General features: G+C 42.8%; 3 protein-coding genes across 9 annotated transcripts in view; 2 read left to right on the top strand and 1 right to left on the bottom strand.

Moving 5' to 3' along the window:
• ELOVL5 (ELOVL fatty acid elongase 5) overlaps positions 1–20,160 on the top strand; it is a 77,670-nt gene that overhangs the window by 33,674 nt on the left and 23,836 nt on the right. For 6 of the 7 annotated variants that reach the window (XM_025991068.2, XM_072733810.1, XM_072733801.1 and 3 more), the window contains 2 exons: positions 16,015–16,080; positions 19,093–19,280. In XM_025991068.2, the coding sequence (XP_025846853.1) occupies positions 16,023–16,080; positions 19,093–19,280 (246 nt within the window). In that variant the 5' untranslated portion in view covers positions 16,015–16,022. Of the gene's footprint in view, positions 1–2,002; positions 2,137–16,014; positions 16,081–19,092; positions 19,281–20,160 lie in introns of all 7 variants that reach the window. The other variant, XM_072733768.1, reaches the window with a different exon arrangement.
• Positions 12,124–12,378, bottom strand: LOC112914075 (small ribosomal subunit protein eS27). The gene has a single exon (XM_025991069.2). It carries the CDS (start codon positions 12,376–12,378, stop codon positions 12,124–12,126), a length of 255 nt encoding a protein of 84 aa, XP_025846854.1.
• LOC140595124 (small ribosomal subunit protein eS10-like) lies at positions 12,394–14,398 on the top strand. The gene has a single exon (XM_072733828.1). The coding sequence runs from the start codon at positions 13,834–13,836 to the stop codon at positions 14,329–14,331; it is 498 nt and encodes a 165-aa protein (XP_072589929.1). The 5' UTR covers positions 12,394–13,833; the 3' UTR covers positions 14,332–14,398.

Genomic DNA, 20,160 nt, shown 5'->3' with positions numbered 1-20,160 from the left:
ATTTCTAAGTCTTGCCTCTGTTGCTGAGTAACAAATTACCTCAAGATTTAACAGCTTCAGACAGCAATCATTTGTCCCTCCAGTCTCTGAGGTTCAGGAATCCCAGTCCCTCAGAGGCTTAGCCCAGTGGTTCTCCCTCTGGGTCTTTTATGCAGCTGCAGACATGCTACAGCTGACGGGCCACAGGTCTGTTGCCAGGCTCACTCGGGTGGTTGTTGGCAGAAGGCCTCAGTTTCTTGCCAGGCTGGCCTTCCCTGTAGGACTGCTCATGACATGGCAGCTGGCTTTCTCTAGGGCTAATAAGCTGAAAAACAGAAACATAGGCACTGACCAAAATGGAAGTCACAGTGTTTTTAAAGACCTGGTCCAAGAAGTGACATGCCATCCCTTTTGCTATTTTGGTCATATGCACAACCCTGGTTCAGTGTGGGAGTGGATTGTTTGGGGGCAGGCATCTTAGAGGCTTTTTTCACAGAATTACCAGAGTCACTGAAAGGAACCATGACCATCTAATCCAGGTAATGGAGCCAATAAGAAATGGCTCAGTTTAGGACTGATGATAACAGGGCCCAAGCCAGCACCCACATCTCAGCCAGTGTCCACATTCTTCCCATTGCCCACTTGTTCTTCCAAGGAGTGTACATAGTTGGCTGTGGCCAAGTCTATGCCATGATTTCTGGTGGTGGTAGCCAGTCAGTGGCATCCCATACCGCCCATTCAGTATGATTAAACAAGTAGTTACTAAATTCCTTCTGTTTGCCCAGAACAGCTGCTGGGGATTATAGGGAGCAAAAGAGAAGTTCCGTATCCTCACTGAGTTTTACAGACATGGCCACCACTGCTGCCTGGCTCAGGAGGTTGTGCTAGGGACTAGGGTTCTCTCTCTTTACTGACAGACATTCCAGAATGGGGATGGGATTTAGGCTACTTTAATGCATGCTGTTACTATGTGATATGTACTCTGTAACACAGTGTTTGAAAGATCAGAGAACTGATCTCTAACCTAATCTTCAGCTTGAGAGATGGGTTGAAAGGAAATGATTTTTTTGTATTTTCTTTTCTGGCTGGTGGGAGTTTGAGCAAATCGAATTGTAACAAAATTTGTTAGAATGAAAAATAGTTTGTCCCTGAGACCACAGTCCTTGTCTAGACTCTGTCAGTGTAGTGCAATATATGGATACTGTTTCAGTGATAGAACTTCAAGAACTTTAGGGGATTTATTAGCATCAAAAAACCAATTTATAAAATGGTTCCCAAAGAAGGCTTTTTATCTAAATTACCCAAGTGACTTTTCAAAAAAATTAATTTCTCAGCTTCTAGGCTACTGAATTAGAATTTCTAGGAGTAGTGGGTCCCAGAAATTTCTAGGGATGGGATCACAGTGTCTGTGTTTTTTAAACCTCCTTGGTAATTCTCAATGCAGACAAATTTGAGAACTCTTTGATATGAAACTCTAAAAGACATGGAGGCATTCATTCACTCATTCATTCATAGTTTCAACCAGTAATCAGCCACCTGTCAGGCATCGATCCAGGCTCTCTGGAGATACAAATAAGAATATCAGAGGTTTGCCCTTGAAGAGCTTAGAGCTTAATTGCGATTGTGACAAATGAACAGATAATTACAGTATAACTGATAATCACATCATTTAAAAAAATAAGCCTATAATTTTATCACTGATTGAGATACAGTGGAAGTGGTGATGGGCATATGAAGAGGAGGTCAGGAGGATTTTGCTATCCCTTTTTCTATCATCTTCCCATGCATAGAAGATTTCTGAGGCCTCTCTTCTCTTACTAAGCATCATAGGTGAATACAACTGATTTCTGGTTTTTTAACTTGATAATATTATTTATTTTTGATGTTCTTGAAAATAAAATGCTCTCATTCTCACGGATATGAACTCAAACAATATTGATACATATTGTCACCATCCTTTTATGGTGATGAAGATGCTTCTGTGAAAGTTTGTATGGGCTAGTTTTTTTTTTTTTTTTTTAAGATTTATTTAGAGCTCAAGAAAGAAAACACTCATGCAAGTAGGCAGAAGGACAGAGGGAGAGACTCTTCAAGCAGACTCCCTGCTGAGTGTGGATCCTGACATGGGGCTTGATCTCAAAACCCATGGCATCTCAGGTACAAACCTCTTTCCACTCTGCTAAAGAGTGGATCTTCTCTTCCACCCACAGAGGAGTCAGTGACATCCCCTTAACATTCTAGAGGAATTTATCTAGAGACCCTTAAAAATCTCCTGGCAGCCCTGGGGCTCAGCGGTTTGGCGCCACCTTCAGCCCAGGGCCTGATCCTGGAGACCTGGGATCGAGTCCCATGTTGGGCTCCCTGCATGGAGCCTGCTTCTCCCTCTGCCTGTGTCTCTGCCTCTCTCTCTGTGTATCTCATGAATAAATAAATAAAATCTTTAAAAAAAAATCTCCATGTTCACAAATATTATTATGGCATGTGATCCACCCAAAATAGAGAATATCAGACCCGTGAATGGTGGATATGGGCACATTTCATTGCCCATGGCCTTTGCAGGGAACTCTTGATTCAAGGCTTGGCAAAACTCATTTTCATAAGTATTGAATGTAAAATTGATCAATGGCAAAGGTCTTTGTAAGATGATACTAATATGTTTGCAACATACATTGTGTGCCATGTACTCGCTATTCTAAAGATTTGACATATATTCAATTAATCACATGAGGAAGGTACTGTAATTACATTTATTATTTTTTATTATTAATTTTTTTAAAGATTTATTTATTTATTTATCCATTCATCCATTCATGATAGAGAGAGAGAGAGGCAGAGACAGGCAGAGGGAGAAGCAGGCTCCATGCCAGGAGCCTGACGCGGGACTCGATCCCAGGACTCCAGGCCCGTGCCCTGGGTCAAAGGCAGGCGCTAAACTGCTGAGCCACCCAGGGATCCCCAATTATTAATTTTTTTATTGGGAGTTCAGTTTGCCAACATTTAGCATAACACCCAGTGCTCATACCAAGTGCCCCCCTCAGTGCCCGTCACCCAGTCACCTCAACCCCCCTGCCCACCTCCCCTTCCACTACCCCTTGTTCATTTCCCAGAGTTAGGTGTGTCTCATGTATTGTCACCCTCACTGTAATTTCCCACTCATTTTCTCTCCTTTCCCTTTATTCCCTTTCACTAATTTTTATATTCCCCAAATGAATGAGACCATATAATGTTTGTCCTTTTCTGATTGACTTATTTCACTCAGCATAATACCCTCCAGTTGATCCACATCGAAGCAAATGGTGGGTATTTGTTGTTTCTAATGGCTGAGTAATAGCCCATTGTATACATAAACCACATCTTCTTTATCCATTCATCTTTCGATGGACACCGAGGCTCCTTCCACAGTTTGGCTATTGTGGACATTGCTGCTATAAACATCGGGGTGCAGGTGTCCTGGCGTTTCACTGCATCTGTATCTTTGGGGTAAATCCCCAGCAGTGCAATTGCTGGTTCGTAGGGCAGGTCTATTTTTAACTCTGAGGAACCTCCACAGTTTTCCAGAGTGGCTGCACCAGTTCACATTCCCACCAATGGTGCAAGAGGGTTCCCCTTTCTCCACATCCTCTCCAACATTTGTTGTTTCCTGTCTTGTTAATGTTCACCATTCTCACTGGTGTGAGGTGGTATCTCATTGTGGTTTTGATTTGTATTTCCCTGATGGCCAGTGATGCGGAGCATTTTCTCATGTGCTTGTTAGCCATGTCTGTGTCTTCCTCTGTGAAATTTCTGTTCATGTCTTTTGCCCATTTCACGTTTGGATTGTTTGTTTCTTTGCTGTTGAGTTTAATAAGTTCTTTATAGAACATTTATTATTTTTTAAAAAATAACCTCTACCCCCATCATGGGGCTTGAACTCACAACTCCAAGATCAAGAGTCATATGCTCTACCGAATGAGCCAGCCAGGTGCCGCTGTAATTCATTTGTTTTATTTTTTTTTTTAATTTTTATTTATTATTTATGATAGTCACACACAGAGAGAGAGAGGCAGAGACACAGGCAGAGGGAGAAGCAGGCTCCATGCACCAGGAGTCCGACGTGGGATTCGATCCTGGGTCTCCAGGATCGCGCCCTGGGCCAAAGGCAGGCGCCAAACCGCTGCGCCACCCAGGGATCCCTCATTTGTTTTATAAATAATAAAACCAGGGCATGAAAGAGTGAGTCGCTTGCCCAGGGTCACAAGGCCAGTTAAGTGGTGGGGCAGAGATTTGAACCCAAGCTGTATAGCTCCAGGGTATAGGCTCCTAATCACTGTTCTCCAGAAGTGATTGACTCACAGTTATCTTTGCACACTGTATATTGCTATACCTTTCAAGAAGATGGGGTCACATCCATATCACATCCATATCCGCTGTCATTTCCTGATCAAGCAGTATGCTGTTTTTTTTTTTTTAATTTTTATTTATTTATGATAGTCACAGAGAGAGAGAGAGAGAGAGAGAGAGGCAGAGACACAGGCAGAGGGAGAAGCAGGCTCCATGCACCGGGAGCCTGATGTGGGATTCGATCCCGGGTCTCCAGGATCGCGCCCTGGGCCAGAGGCAGGCGCCAAACCGCTGCGCCACCCAGGGATCCCGCAGTATGCTGTTTGACACATGGTAGGCACTTGTTAAATATTTGTTAATTCAGTGAGTCAGGCGCCTTTCCGTTGACTAGTAGAGAGAAGGACAGTTCTTCTGTGAGAACTACTGGGAGCACAGAAATAAAACTAGTCACGGGGATGACTGAATCCCGGCACTTGATCTTTTGCCTTCTCACTGTAGCCTTCTGGGGATTAACTAGTCAGCAAAACTCTGGAGAGCAGAGTTCTAAGTCCATCTGCAGCAATCTGGCCTTCATCCATCAGCAAGGAATGTTCTCTATGTAGATTAGCGTGGTCTTTTTCAGATGACAGGGTGCTTCACCTAAGCAGAAGTCATCATCACGACCGTTCTTGTTCTTCTGTGAACAAGTGAGAATAAAGTTGTTATCTTTAAGGTAATAAAACTCTATAAGAGTAATTTTTTCGGCCAATCCTCTCCAAATGTTGGGTAAGTGGGGTAGTGTATGGGGTCCTTTAATCCTCCTTCTGAGAACTTGGGAAAGGACTTTGAATTTGTTGGCACGTTCTTTTCTTTAACTGTGAATAAGAATTCCCCTAGAAAAAAAGTTTGAAGGTTATGTTACTCTCCTTCTTCCTACTGCTGAAAAAATTATCTACATCTACTGAGTGGGGAAGAAATTCCTTCTACTCTTTAAGGAGGGTGTGTTGTGTGTTAAGCATTTTGGTATTTTGTTATTGTATCTTTAACATCTTATGAGGAGAACAACTCCGTTAGAGTTCCAAATCCCTAGCACTGCAGAGCTCTTCTCTGGGGAATGCCTTCTTGTAAGTAGGACTTAGTCCATGTTTTAGGAAGCTGCCATTGTGGGCTCATGTGTATCACTCTCTGACACCCTCTTCCGTTTTATAATAGCAGGTATATCTCCTCAGTGATGGTATCACCAATAAATAATTTTTGTATGCATCGAACAAGTTGGAATACTTGCCCTTTGAGGGACTTGGGCTTTACCTAGAGGTGCAAAGTGTGTTCCCATAATACCTGAAAACCTAAGTATGCAAGTCCTGTCAGAGTTGAAGTTGATATGTGCTTAAACGACTTGTCAAGACCGCAAAGTTGCAAGAGGCCAATGGGGAGTCTTTGCAACATCTAATCTGGGCCTTGGAGATGGAGCTGGAAATGAAGACCTTAAGGGAGAGCAGGGAGAAAAGATCCACAGATGATTCACTTAAAAACAAAGCCACAGGGATCCCTGGGTGGCGCAGCGGTTCGGCGCCTGCCTCTGGCCCAGGGCGCGATCCTGGAGACCCGGGATCGAATCCCACGTCGGGCTCCCGGTGCATGGAGCCTGCTTCTCCCTCTGCCTGTGTCTCTGCCTCTCTCTCTCTCTCTTTGACTATCACAAAAAAAATAAAAAATAAAAATAAAAAAAAAAACAAAGCCACAGAGGTGACTCCACTGGAGTCCTTTTTTAACCAGCAGTGGTTAAATAGTACTTCTTTTTTTTTTTTTTAATTTTTTTTAAGATTTTATTTATTTATTCTTGAGAGATAGAAGGAGAGACAGAGCCAGAGACACAGGCAGAGACAGAGCCAGAGACACAGGCAGAGGGAGAAGCAGGCTCCACGCACCGGGAGCCCGACGTGGGACTCGATCCCGGGTCTCCAGGATCGCGCCCTGGGCCAGAGGCAGGCGCCAAACCGCTGCGCCACCCAGGGATCCCCTAAATAGTACTTCTTTAAAAAAAAATAGTACTTCCTTAAATAACTGATGGGCAGCTAAGGAGTGGGAGATGGGCACTTCTCTTTTGACCTGTCTAATCTTACCTTTTTTAAAATTTTTATTTATTTATGATAGTCACACAGAGAGAGAGAGAGGCAGAGACATAGAGGGAGAAGCAGGCTCCATGCACCGGGAGCCCGACGTGGGATTCGATCCCGGGTTTCCAGGATCGCGCCCTGGGCCAAAGGCAGGCACTAAACCACTGCGCCACCCAGGGATCCCTAATCTTACCTTTGTAATAAGGAAAATTGATTATTGCAACATTTAAAATCCACCCCCCCTCCCCGAACACTTTTCCAGAGTGAGGCTGTTCACCTGTCTCTAACCATGGAGCCAACCTGAAACAGTCCTTTGTCATGCCCTCCTTTTGCAATTATTTATCCAAAGCCCTGAGTAAGACTGTGTTCTCTCTCTACTTGGGTGAAGTGTGGTAAGCAACATGATTGTGTCAGATTGTTATGCACGTAGAATGGAGGTTAGAAAGTATGGGAATCCTGCAGGGAAAAAAGAAGCAGCATAGATTCCTGGGTTGGCAGAGTGAACAGTGCTGATGTGGCAGATAGTGTCTCTCGAGCCAAGATTTATTTAATCCGGAGTTATCACTTTTTTAAATGCCAGCATTCTAAAGGAATTCTGTTGTCAGTTTACTTTCGTATCTGAAAGCTTGCTAGCATTTAGATATCATTCCCCTCACGGTCTTTATGATAGTGTTTTTTATATTTTGTATTTTGACATTTCTGAGCAAGGTATGGTTTACGTTCCTCCTCTCATTCTGGAGCTGATTTTCTCCAACCTAGAAAAACCTTTTTAAATTCAGGAAAGAGTGTTGTGACTCCCAAATTAAAGCACTATTTAATGTTTTGTGTTATTGGCAGCCAACTTGAAGAATGTTCCCATGCCTGCCTAACACAAGTTGACTGTTAAAGAGATGAATGGGTAGGAGAAGAGAAAGTGGAGGCAGATTTCATCCTGACCCCTCGTAGCTCGTCAGCTCAGTTGACTCATTTTTAGATGAATTGTGACCATTCAAAGCATAAAACAGCATATGATGAGGAAGTTCTACTAAACAGTAGTTAAATATCTGCAGTAAACACATCTGTAAGCCAAAGGCCATGTGACTTAACTGATTTTCACAGCAAACTGCCCGCTGCCTCCTACCATGGCCGTAGCAGCAAGCAAAGCCAAGACTTGACCCTAGAGATCGTTACTGCTTGTGAGTTTAGAGTTTAGGAAATTAACTTTCTTCACTATAGCAAAAAATTTTTTAAAAATCTTGATGTCTTTTAAAACAGATTTGCCCTAAGATCTTCATACTTTTCAGCCTCTGAGCAGCCTTCCCCCTTGTCCTGCTGCAGATACAAACAGCCAAGATGATAGCGTTTGCATTCTCAGCGAGACCAAAAACTCATCTTGAGAGCTGTGAAGGAAGCAACTTTCTACGCCATCTCTCGTTAACCCCAGCACCCTTCTATTGTCACCCCCTCCCATTCTCTCACATTTTGTGGTCCCTCTTGGGTGCCAGATGGAAAGCTGGGGGGGGGGTGCAACTGATTTGCTTAAAGCTTAGTGTGGTGTCTTTTTATTTATCTCTTTTGAACAAGCCTCCAGCAAACTCTTTTTGATAATAGATCAAAGAGAACACTAATGGTTATTTAACCTCACACAGATGATTCACCTGGACATACTCTTCCTGGAGGGAGCTGACAGATTTTCCACATGAGCAGGGCTCTCTCTGAAGGATGAGGTTTTTCCCTTCTGTGTTCTGCTTGCATCAATATGGTCAGGTTTCTGCATTTCAGGCCGTGGTAGTTCTGATGTTTCTCTTGCATTCAGGCTTCAGGTGTACCTCAGTCCTACCACTCTTAGTATGTGTGGCGGCAGGAACTTGCTGCAGGACATGGAATTAACTTGTGATTCGCAGCACCTGGGTGGCTCAGTGGGTTAAGTAACTGACCTCGGCTCAGGTCATGGTCTCGGAGTTCTGGGATCCACCCCCACGTTGTCAGGCTCCCAGCTCATTAATTGATTTTCTTAGATACTTACGGTGAGGCACAATTATAATAGATACATGGTTACCGCAAACACTCTAGAATTTGATAGCAAGAGGCAGCTTGCAACTGTCTTTTGGAAAATGTGCATAAAAGAGGAATTCCTTAAAATCAATTCTTTCCGGGGACACCTGTCAGTGGCTGAGCATCTGTCTGCCTTCGGCTCAGGGCATGATCCCAGATCCCAGGTCCAGGGATCAAGCCCCCCAACATAGGGCTCCCTGCAGGGAGTCTGCTTCTCCCTCTGCCTGTGTCTCTGCCTCTCTCTCACCGTGTCTCTTATGAATAAATATAAATAAAATCCTTTTTAAAAATAAAATAAATAAAATAAAATATGTTCTTTTTTTAGAGGGGGTGGGGAGGGGGGAGAGAAAATTTTAAGCAGGCTCCACACCAGGACGGAGCTTGACACAGGGCTAAGTCTCACGGGTCAAGAATGAGCTGAAATCAAGAATGGGATACTTAACCAACTGAGCCTCCCAGGTGCCCCTAAATTCTATTCTAAGTTACCTGTCTCTGATCTCTATCCTTTTCCCATTTTTAAAGTCATCATCTTTTCTTTGTGGCCTGTGAACTAGTGAATACTTTGAATACTGTTATGCTTGGATTTTTTTTTTTTTTTTTGACAGATCCTATTCCCATCGTGGCATGTAATTCTGGGAAGCCCTGTAAGGTTGAGACGGCATCAGAGACTTGGCATTATGGAAGATACAGAAGCGATGCTTGGCCTGGTGTCAGTGTGATCTGGTTCCTGGGAGGTCCTGACCACCCCCTTTCCTGGCCAGATCAAAGAATGGCTTGTTCTTTTCTTCATTTAAGACCAAAGCTCTTCTACCATGGGCCCAGTGCCTGGGCTTGGTCCCTGCTAGTACAATTGTACGGAGCAGCTGTGTTCCCACTTGGCCCGGCTTGCCTGAGCTGCCGGTACGGTGACTCAGGTTGTTGAGAAGTAATATCTCTGGCCCACGGGCAGCCTAGAAGAGGGAGGCACTGCAGCAATCAGGCAGGCCACAGACCTGGCAATATGGTTGAATGTCTTGTGCAAAGTGGGTCATACTGTTCCCATGATTGCAGGTCACTAGGCAAAGTGTCAAGGGTTTTTGCAGGGCCCTTTGCTTCTCCTGTTCCTTTAGAAAAGTACAAAAGAGTAGAGCCGGGCCCACAGGCCACTCAGCATGTGTCTGATTCACCCAGCAGGGTGGGCCAGCCCCGCCTGGCAGTGAAGAATTAATTTGCTGAAACCTTTTGTCATATGCCTACGGCTCAGCAAGGGAGATGAGGAGAAAAAGGGCATGGTGCTGGCAAGCAGGCTGAAGTCAGGAGGATGAGGGGACAGTGGCAGTGAGAGCAATTAAGGCTTGGCATCTTCTCTTCCCCGCCTTTTGGCCACATGCTGTCTGCAAGTTGTGCCATGTGGTTGCTTTCTGTGGACCACTACCGAGTGAGCTCTGGGTGCTAGGCAGGGAGTGGAGGACAGGAGGACTCCCATACTTGCCATCCACTACCACCTCCTCCCCCTACCCCGTGGCCTTGGAGCATGCCAAGCACCCACTGGCCTTGGGACCCTTGTATTCACCTGTTATGCTAACTGGGATATCCTTTGCCTTGATGCTCTGCCCCCCTCAGGTATCTGTTCTCTTGTCACCTTCTTGGGGCTGCATTCTCTAACTATATTTTCCAGAGTACATCATGCTTCATGATCCCACCCCACCCCCTGCTGTATTACTTTCTTACTGACAGTCAGTTTACATAACAGATACTATAGGTGCATGTCTCTCCGCCAGCCTGGAATTTCGTCTCGTTCCCTGCTGCATCCCTCAGCGCCTACGTGCCTGGCATATAGTAGGCACTTGGGAAGTGCATGACATGTGTGAGAAAATGAATACATGGTACAGAGGGGTGTTGGATACACGGCTGGCTAGACAGAAACGTGAGCTTATGCTGAGTAAACGATGAAAGTAAACCTTTGGCGACTGTCTCTTGGTAACCTGTGTGAAAACAAACACCTATGTCTGACAGGGTTACAGTACACATCCAGCTGTGAGTGTGGTAGAGGGGGAGTATGGGGGAGGTATTTAACGTGTCAGAGTGCAGCCCAGAATCAGACCTGTGGTTCACAGATCTGGACTCCACTGACTGAGGACCTGTGTGTCCTCTTTTCTCCCCTTTCACTATAGACATTTCTAGAGTAACACGCCACTCTCTTGTTATTCTCCGTATATGTTCTTTCAGGGAATGTTTTGCTAGCTGTTTCATATGTTCCTAAAGTGTTTTTTTTTAAGACTGTATTTATTTATTCATGAAAGACACAGAGAAAGAGGCATAGGCAGAGGGAGAAGCCCAGGTTCATGCCCTGAGCCAAAGGCAGATGCTCAACCACCAAGCCACCCTTGTGTTCCTAAGTTTGCTTGTGAAAAGTTCTGCCAAACTAAGACAAGAATTCTCAAGTGAAGGAGAAATGCAGTCTAAGAACAGATGTGCTCTTACCGAGAAAAATCACGTCTTGTGTGTATGCTTTTGTAGAGATGTTCCATCTTAGTCACAAGAGTGTTCCTGTGCCTGCCAGCTTCCAAGGGCCTCTGCTCAGGATGGGTTTAGACTGGGAATACTCAGGACAGATGGCTTGTAACAGAATTCTTTAATATCTCCAAATACTAAATTTCACAGTTTCTTTTGGTAACCTGCTGCTGGCTTCAGGATTCTTGGCCTGAAATTTTACCTTATGTTTAATCAAGCTGCTTTTCTGTTACTGTGATGTTAGCCTAGATTCTCAAATTGAATGATGTCCTAGACATTATTCCTAGGTCGCTATACCGGTTCCTGGGGCTAATTTTTTCTAAGACCACTCACATTCTGCCCACCTCCCAACTCCATCCCACAGATCAGTTCCTTTTCATTTTCTACTTTTTCTTTTTTAACTTGTTGCCACCTTTTTTGTATCCTCCTTACATTTAAAAAACAAAACAAAACTGGTTATAGCCCCTCTGGAAGGCCTCTTGGTTAAAACTTAGAATGATTCCCTTATTGCTTTGTCAGGTGTTTTCCTAATGATTTGAATATTAACTTTACAGCTTAGTATTAATTATACAGTTTGTTGTATGTATCATTCTAATGTCTACTCATTTGCTGGGTGACTTTGGTTTTGTTTTTGCGTTATAGCATCTGGTTTCTTGTATTTTTTTAAAATTTTTTTTAAGATTTTATTTATTCATGAGAGACGAGAGAGAGAGAGAGAGAGAGAGAGGGAGGCAGAGACACAGAGAGAGAAGCAGGCTCCATGCAGGGAGCCCGACGTGGGACTCGATCCCGGGTCTCCAGGATCATGCCCTGGGCCGAAGGCGGCACTAAACCACTGAGCCACCCAGGCTGCCCAGCATCTGGTTTCTTTCCGCACTGTAAATGTCTAGTTTGTTCTAGGTGTCTAGGCATGCTCCTTTTGTGTTTATCCCTGCTCAGCAATCCTTTGTACACAGTAGGTGCTTGATGTTTATGTAGCTCATTACTACATTCGTTTTAGCCTTGTCTTCCATCTTTAGATAATGCCTCATATTGATCAGCCCCTCTGTCATGTGATGTTATCAGTTCACCCATCCTCCATTGCTGTTTCGTGGGGGACATTGAAGAAAACATTGTGGGTGGGTTATCTTCTTTTTTTTTTTTTTTTATCCAAAATCTGTTTATTGGGATAGTGTCCCACTCATCTTGATTCAGGGAGCTTTTAGTGCTGCTTCCGCCTGAAGGAGCATCCTTCTGTAAGCCTTGCTTTTCCTCCCGTGGGCTGGCAGAGGACAGTAGAACAGCCGACACACAGAACTACCGTCTGTGCGTGGCTGAAGACGGTGGTGATTTTGTAGCATCCTGGGCACTTCACGTCCATGAAGTAGGAGTTGGGGCTCTGCACCAGGCGCTTCTTCTTGTGCTTCCTCTTCTCCTCTTCTGGGGATGGGTGCAGGAGATCCTTCGCAAGAGGCATGTTCTCGTGGGGAGGTCGTCACTGCCGGAAAGGCGTGGGTGGGTTATCTTGATGACTGGGGGCTCATTGATGGCATTGAGTAAGTACATGGGCCAGGGATAGAACTCTGCAATGTCCCTGCTAAGAAGCACGAGGGGCCACAGATGGCAGTCTTTCTCAACTTCATAGTTGAACTCATTGCATACATACAGTAGGAAACTGTTATTGAGGGCTTATTGCATGCCTGGCACAGCTCTGAGGATTGTATGTGTATTAAATCATTTGATCTTCTTAACCTTTGAAGTAATTCCTCTACATTTGCCACCATTTTACAGATATGAGGTTAAATAACTTGTCCAGAGTCACATTGCTAGTAAGTGGACAAAATGGGTTTCAAACCCAAGTGGTCTGATAAAGAGCCCAGCACTTAGCCACCTAATCCCCTGCTGGCCTGTTATGCTTGTATACCTGCTCTCAGCTCCTTTGTACTTAATACCTGATTTTTATATGTGTAATATGATCCATTAGTAAGCTGTATACCCATTAAGTAAAAGCAGAATCTAGATTTAAAATGTTTTGGAAGAAAGTGGATTTGCCCCCCATGGGCATCTTGTCCATTAGTCATCAGTCCAGTAGTCAAGGTGTTTATAACCTTGCTCCTCCAAAAAGCCTGTTTGCTTTTTGTTGACGGTGAAGGGGAATCCCTGACCTCCATATACGTGGATAAAGTTAAATTGTATCAGTGATTTCAATTTCACAGAAACATGATGTTTGTCTTCTAAAAACTTACGTGTTCTAGATGATCTTCAGTAGATGATGAAAAAAATAATTAGGTATGGTTGAATTGTTTTTTAACTGTAGGACTTTTATTTATTTTTATTTTTTTAAGGATTTTATTTTATTTTATTTATTCATGAGAGACACAGAGGGAGAGAGAGGCAGAGACATAGGCAGAGGGAGAAGCAGGCTCCATGCAAGGAGCCTGATGTGGGACTCGATCCTGGGACTCCAGGATCAGACCCTGGGCTGAAGGCAGGTACTAAACCGCTGAGCCACCCAGGGGTCCCTAACTGTAGGACTTTTAATAGATAAAGCATTTCTTATTTAAAGATGGTACCCATTTTAAGAGGAATTCTGCTTAGGGAGTGTAAAGCTTAACCAATTCTTGAGATTTTCTAGAATTTCTGTCCCCTGAAGAGGTTTAGTCTGGTGCAGGAAAATGGATCAGGACCAGAATGGTCTTAGGAGTGCAGTATGTTAAAAAGCTGTTTAATTTTGGAATTTCAGAAGTGATATAGCACTGTGATTGTGTATAATTGTTGGCACTTGGATGTGTGGAAGTTGGTGGGTTTCTGGTTTCCAGCCATGGGTTGAAGGAGTCACCACACTCCCACCCCTGGGGGGAAGGATAGATGTCAGAACAGAAGATTGGGCCCTTCCTTTCCAGCCCCGGTCCGGGACGTAGCGGCCGCCAAGATGTTGATGCCCAAGAAGAACCGAATCGCCATTTATGAACTCCTTTTCAAGGAGGGGGTGATGGTGGCAAAGAAGGACGTCCACATGCCCAAACACCCTGAACTGGCCGACAAGAATGTGCCCAACCTTCACGTCATGAAGGCCATGCAGTCTCTCAAATCCCGAGGCTACGTAAAGGAACAGTTTGCCTGGAGACATTTCTACTGGTACCTTACCAACGAGGGTATCCAGTATCTCCGTGATTACCTCCACCTACCCCCTGAGATAGAGCCTGCCACTCTGCGCCGCAGCAGACCTGAGACTGGCAGGCCACGGCCCAAAGGTCTGGAGGGAGAGCGACCTGCAAGACTGACACGAGGGGAAGCTGACAGAGACACCTACAGACGAAGCGCTGTGCCCCTTGGTGCCGACAAGAAAGCTGAGGCTGGGGCTGGGTCAGCAACTGAGTTCCAGTTTAGAGGCGGATTTGGTCGTGGACGTGGTCAGCCACCTCAGTAAAATTGGAGATTGTTTTGTGTTGAATAAATCTATAGCCAGAAAAAAAAAAAAAAAAAAAAAAAGAACAGAAGATTGGTAACTACTTCTTTCAAAGTGTTCTTGATGGCTCCACCTGTCTCTGTCTCACTGTAGGCTGGATCGACATCATTGTAACTACTAGAGTCCATGGATAAAGTTTATCCATGAAATTAGCCAAACAATACATATACTTCAGTGTGGTAAGCCAAGGAAGGGAAGTGTCATTAAATGATTAACAGCTTACTTAGTTAATAAAACCAATTTTGCCTTTGCCGAGGGAAAGAAAAATATTTGTGGTTATTTCTGTTAAGAGTAATGACAATGGGATCCCTGGGTGGCGCAGCGGTTTGGCGCCTGCCTTTGGCCCAGGGTGCGATCCTGGAGACCCGGGATCGAATCCCACATCAGGCTCCCGGTGCATGGAGCCTGCTTCTCCCTCTGCCTGTGTCTCTGCCTGTTTCTCTCTCTCTGTATGACTATCATAAATAAATAAAAATTAAAAAAAAAAGAGTAATGACGAGGAAAATTGAAAATATATACTTTCTAACTTTAATATAGAAAATATAGTCAATATGCATATGAAAAGATGCTTAGCTGTACTGTAAATGTAAATCTTAAATGGGGGCAAATGTGAGGAGCTATAAAATCTTAGAAGATGAAGGTAAATCTCTAACTACTGATAGGAGACTATATCTCCAAGATGTTTTAAGTGAAAGCAAGTAAGTAATATGTACTCTTCTTGATATAACATTGTTTTCTGTTTGTTATCTTCCTGCAACCTCCATAGTAAGAATATATTTTATATCACAACAGAGTACATTGTACTTACATATATCATACTTATATGATACAGTAACATATTATGAAAGATTTATGAAAATATTCATTCTCATTAGGGTAAAGCACTGATTATTATTATTGTAATTATTTTTTTAATGCTAAGTTGACCTAATCATCTAGTAGTGGGGTTGAAATCCACAATTTTAACACCCGTTGGCATGATGCCATTTGTGCTCAGAAGAGAAAAATCTCGTGGTATGTCCAAGAAATGTTACCATCAGGTTCCTTCTGACAGTGGGGCTTTGGAATTGTGGTTGGGGTGAAGCAATGAGATTTTTGGTTTTAGCGCCTCTTTTCATTTTTAATATTTGATTTTTTTTTTACCATGGACATGAAATATTTTTAAATAATAATTAATGAAATAGCAAGTAGAGGAAACCATCTCCTCACTGTGGACTTCCTTTCTCCAACATGGCTCATCCTATCTTGGCTACAGACAAGCTTACCTCAAGCTTTGGTTCTTGCCCAGATGGGATCTTCTCCCGTCTGCCACCTTTCTCAGTCCAGTTCCACTCTTTTCTCCACTGAGATTCCAGCTTCGCAGAAGGCATTTTTATGGAACTGTGAAAAGAAGTTCAGAAAACTGGCACTTCATTTATAAAGTGAATTCACGGGATTCTGTATTCCCTGTGATTTTCAAATTAGACCTAGCACACAAGTTACTTGGGGAGTTTAAAAAAAAAAAAGTTTCCACATAACCTTGTCTGTAGTATATCCTTTGAAAAGGTTTGTTCTTGTTCTTTTATGATAAAACTGTATAAAAAGCATTTTTTTTATAAAAAGCATTTTGAGTAGAGATTAATCAATGTCTATTTTTCTTAATAGGTTTTAAAATGGAAAATTTTGATGCATCACTTAGTACCTATTTCAAGGCATTACTAGGCCCCAGAGGTAAGGTGGTTTTGTTTTTTTTTTTTGCTCTCCTCCCCTTATAGACACTTATAAATATTGCATGAAGAGATTCTAGAAAACATTAGTGTCTTCTATGATAAGACTAATGCTTTGTCCTGGATAACAAGGGGCTGGAGAAGTCCTGTGACAACGGTCTTGAAGTAGTACAGTGTTCCTGGCTATCAGAGCAGAGACACAGCTGCTGTGACCCTCTGCTGACTGTAGCTGGGGATCAGATCATGCTGGAAAGCTTGCAGCCTGAAAATGCTGCAGATTTCACCATCATTGGTGGTGTGTTTTCCTCAGTTCTTGTGAGTCTCCAGATGAGATTAGTTTCCAAGATGTACTGCTGGAGTAATTTAAAACTTTTCCCCTTTTACAATTTTAAGGGCATGTTAATGTCCTTTCATGTTGTGTCACTTCGATGGGTAAATATATGCACCTGACCTCACTTTTTATACTTCATCGTTTGTTTCCTTTTAGGAAGTAAATCCACTCCATATTGCTTTCTTTGAGCGTCATCTGTAATGTCTCCTGATGTATCTATAAAGAAGGAATTCATTAGGTTCATAGGAAGGGTCATTTAAAAATTGCAAGAAGCTTTTAAACAGATGAAAATATTTTGAGTTTCACTGATGATTTTTCAAATACAAAAGAAAACAGGAAAGGGAATTCATCACTTAGTGTTGTAGAAATGAAATGTATTTGGTAATAGTAATGATGTGGAGAAAGAGTCTAATTGGTATGACCTCTTTGGAGGGTAATTGTGTCTTCCTTTGAAATCAAGAAGCACATGCCCTTTGACTCAGCTGTTTGACTCCCGAGACTTTATCCTATGGCTTATCTTGATCATTTATGCAAAGATAGGAATAAGTATGTTCCCTCCAGCATTGCTTGACAAGACTGGAAATAATCTAGGTGCCCATCAAGAGGGAAACAGGTTGAGTAAATTAGTGTTCAGCCAAGTGAAAAAAAACAAATTAGATCATCTTGTGTTTATTTGTGTTACAGTGATGCCTTATTCCAACTTTATGGGAGAAAAGAATCCAATATTAAATGGATGAAACAATAATAAAAATGATCTGTTTACATTATCAAGATTGACTAACTCCTGAGACCAGAACACTTGTTCTTGTCATGTTCTACTTTGCATTCTCAGTACATCAGCACTTCTGTCCTCAGAAAAGTCCCTCTGCCTTTCATGGTTGTAGGATGGTGCAGAAGCTCCAGACAGCACCTGTAGAGGAGGAGGAAAAAAATCTGTTCATTTGCATGGTTTTAAGAACAAGGAAACTCTTCCACAGGGCCTTTGGCCCAACTGTCATTTCCTTGGGAGCTCAGAGGCCGCAGTTGCTTCACATGCCCATGTCTGAACAAGTCAGCAGAGAGTGGGCAAGGACTACCAGGGTTGGCTAGATCTCTAAGAATTTACTGCTGGAGCCACAGTTGGGCTGGAAGTACTTGGCATTATGAAGGAGGTTGGATACTTGCACATACGGCCTTATAAAACTTAAAAAGCAAGGTATAAAATAGAACATTAAGTAAAAGGAAATGGGAGGTTTTTGTGTGTGTATTTATTGTGTTTATGATATATATGTACACACAAATATATGTAACAATTTAATGTTAGTTGCTAAGTGGGAACTTGCTTTCTTACAGTTGATAACCGGGGCCCAGAGTTGAGAACACAAGGCATTAAGAAACCTTTTCCTTAAGTTCCCTGGGGCCAACCACCTCCCTGAAGAATTTCTGAGAACCGTCAGTTCTGCAGAACTGTCCTAACACACACCACCACCTTAACATAAGTAGTGGTGAGAAGGTGGAGGGCATCTCCCTATGAAGCCAGGGGAGGAGCACTGCAGAGAAACACTAGGAGAATGTAGAATGTCTGCAGGAAAGGAGAGTGACAATCCATTCCCCAAGTGGATGGGTGCTTTCCTACAAGGTCAGAAGAAAAAGCATGGGAGAAAGTAGCAGGATGGCCCCTTCAGGAGGTCGAAGAAAGGACAGAGTCTGTCCCCACTAGCTGCTGCTTCTCTGAAGATGGAAGAGGCAAAACCTGCATGTGCCTCTGAGCTCCAGAGTAGGTGACCTTGGAGGGCAGATAAGATTTGAGAGTTCATAAAAGCAGCATGCCAAGGGAAACGTGCTGAAGAGGTGGCTTCCTGGGAGTCAGCTGCAGGATGAAGTTGATTTGCAAGGGATAGGTTAACACCTAGGGAGTCTGGCTGCCAAGGAGGTTACCCCCATCCGAGGAGAGGGCTGACAGATTGCTGCTGGCAGCTACTTGGAACTAATTTTCCTCATCCCCACTGGGGAAAGAAGATGTGAGTAAGGGAGATCTCTTTTACACTGTAGCTCCCTTGAATCATTGTAGGTCTTTGCTCTCAATCTTCTGCTGCTCAGGAGGTTCCTTAGTAGTCACTTCACTGCTCGTTGCTATTTCATCCTTTTTTCCCCCCCTAAAAATTGTCTCCTCTGCTGTTGACCATTGCACTTAGAGCAGATGCTGCCTTTCTAATCACTGATTGTCGTTGAGCTGGATAAATAGCCCATTTTCTCTGAGTTTGCACATGCTGGCTGGGTAGGCTAGCAGATACTTTATCTCAGGTGAGGACTTTGGAGTTCAAAGACTATCATTTCTGGAGTTTCATTGTCCTGTGCATCATTCATTCAGCAGATCTGGCCAATATAGCTAGTGGAAAATTTAGCTTTCTCCTTGCTTTCTTTATGATTCTTAGAAAGGTTTTTTTTTTTTTTTTACTTTAGCAAAAACCATGCATGATCTACACGTTATTCAGAACATGTAACGAGGAACCTCACCTTTTATGACAGATATTGAAAACTCTTGCTTCCTTTCCAGTTGCTTTGTTGGCATTTAGGAACTTGAGTATTAGATGACTATTATAAAATTATGGGGAGAGAAGATTTTTAATATTTGAAAAAAAATTATGGTCGTTTTTTATATCTGCCTTATGAATCACTAAATATTTTCCTTTTCTTATTTTCCAGATACCAGAGTAAAAGGATGGTTTCTTCTGGACAATTACATACCTACTTTTATCTGCTCTGTCATATATTTACTAATTGTATGGCTGGGACCAAAATACATGAAGAATAGGCAGCCATTCTCTTGCCGGGGAATTTTAGTGGTATATAACCTTGGCCTCACATTGCTGTCTCTCTATATGTTCTGTGAGGTAAGTGTCTGCCTTAAATGTGCTCTGATCACTGTCCTGAATTGTTGTGTTCCTAAATGAAGAAGGGCAGCTGCATTGGAGGGGTGGTGGGATGGGTGGACTGGGAGAGCAAATACATTAATCCACTTTTAGTATATTTTAAAATTGATTTTTCAAAATGTCAGAGTTGTTTATATAAATATGCCCTCTAGAATATCTAAAATAGAAGCTTTTGCTATTGATTCTTTTTTGATGTTTCATGTTATATTCATAATTAAATATTTCCAGAAATACTTTAATGCAAACAGAATACAGAGTGGAAAATGAACAAAATGTGAAAAACAGATCTGTGAACATTTTATTATTAAGCATTTAATAAATGTAGGATTCTTGTTTGGAGGTGGGGGAGGAAGGAAGTGGGTAGCAGTTGTGCTTGGTGTGTTTTTTGGTAAGTCAGCCTCTCACCTAATCTGATAACTGTAAATAGCTTTGAGATTTGACAAGTTCGTTTTTTAAAGCTGAAGAAAAGTGGATGGTAAGATCTGCACTTAGGATTTGAATGGTCTGTAAGTTTGAGCCAAATTATTTTTTCTGTGTAACTGGGATGTTGAAAACCAAGTTTGATGATCTCAAACCGTAACATTGTAACTGAAATAAAAATGAAAGAAATTGGAATCAAAATTTAGGTCCTCCCTATTTTCCACTGTTATGTAATACAGGTTTTAAAGCTAAACAGGGGAGGAAAGCTGCCCTCCAAGGATAAACACAGTTGGTATATATTTTTAGGGAAGGGGACTCCACCTTTCAGGCTTACGATACAAATGTCTCACAACAAAACTATTGTTAAATCTCTGGGTGGAGAATTAAGCCATATGTAAACATTTGCAAGCATTCCCGTTTT

This window comes from Vulpes vulpes, chromosome 1 (assembly GCF_048418805.1).
Source record: "Vulpes vulpes isolate BD-2025 chromosome 1, VulVul3, whole genome shotgun sequence".
In the NCBI taxonomy this organism is placed as follows: Eukaryota; Metazoa; Chordata; class Mammalia; order Carnivora; family Canidae; genus Vulpes; species Vulpes vulpes.
The sequence above is the reverse complement of the archived record's forward strand: the minus strand, read 5'-3'. Positions and strand labels throughout refer to the sequence as shown.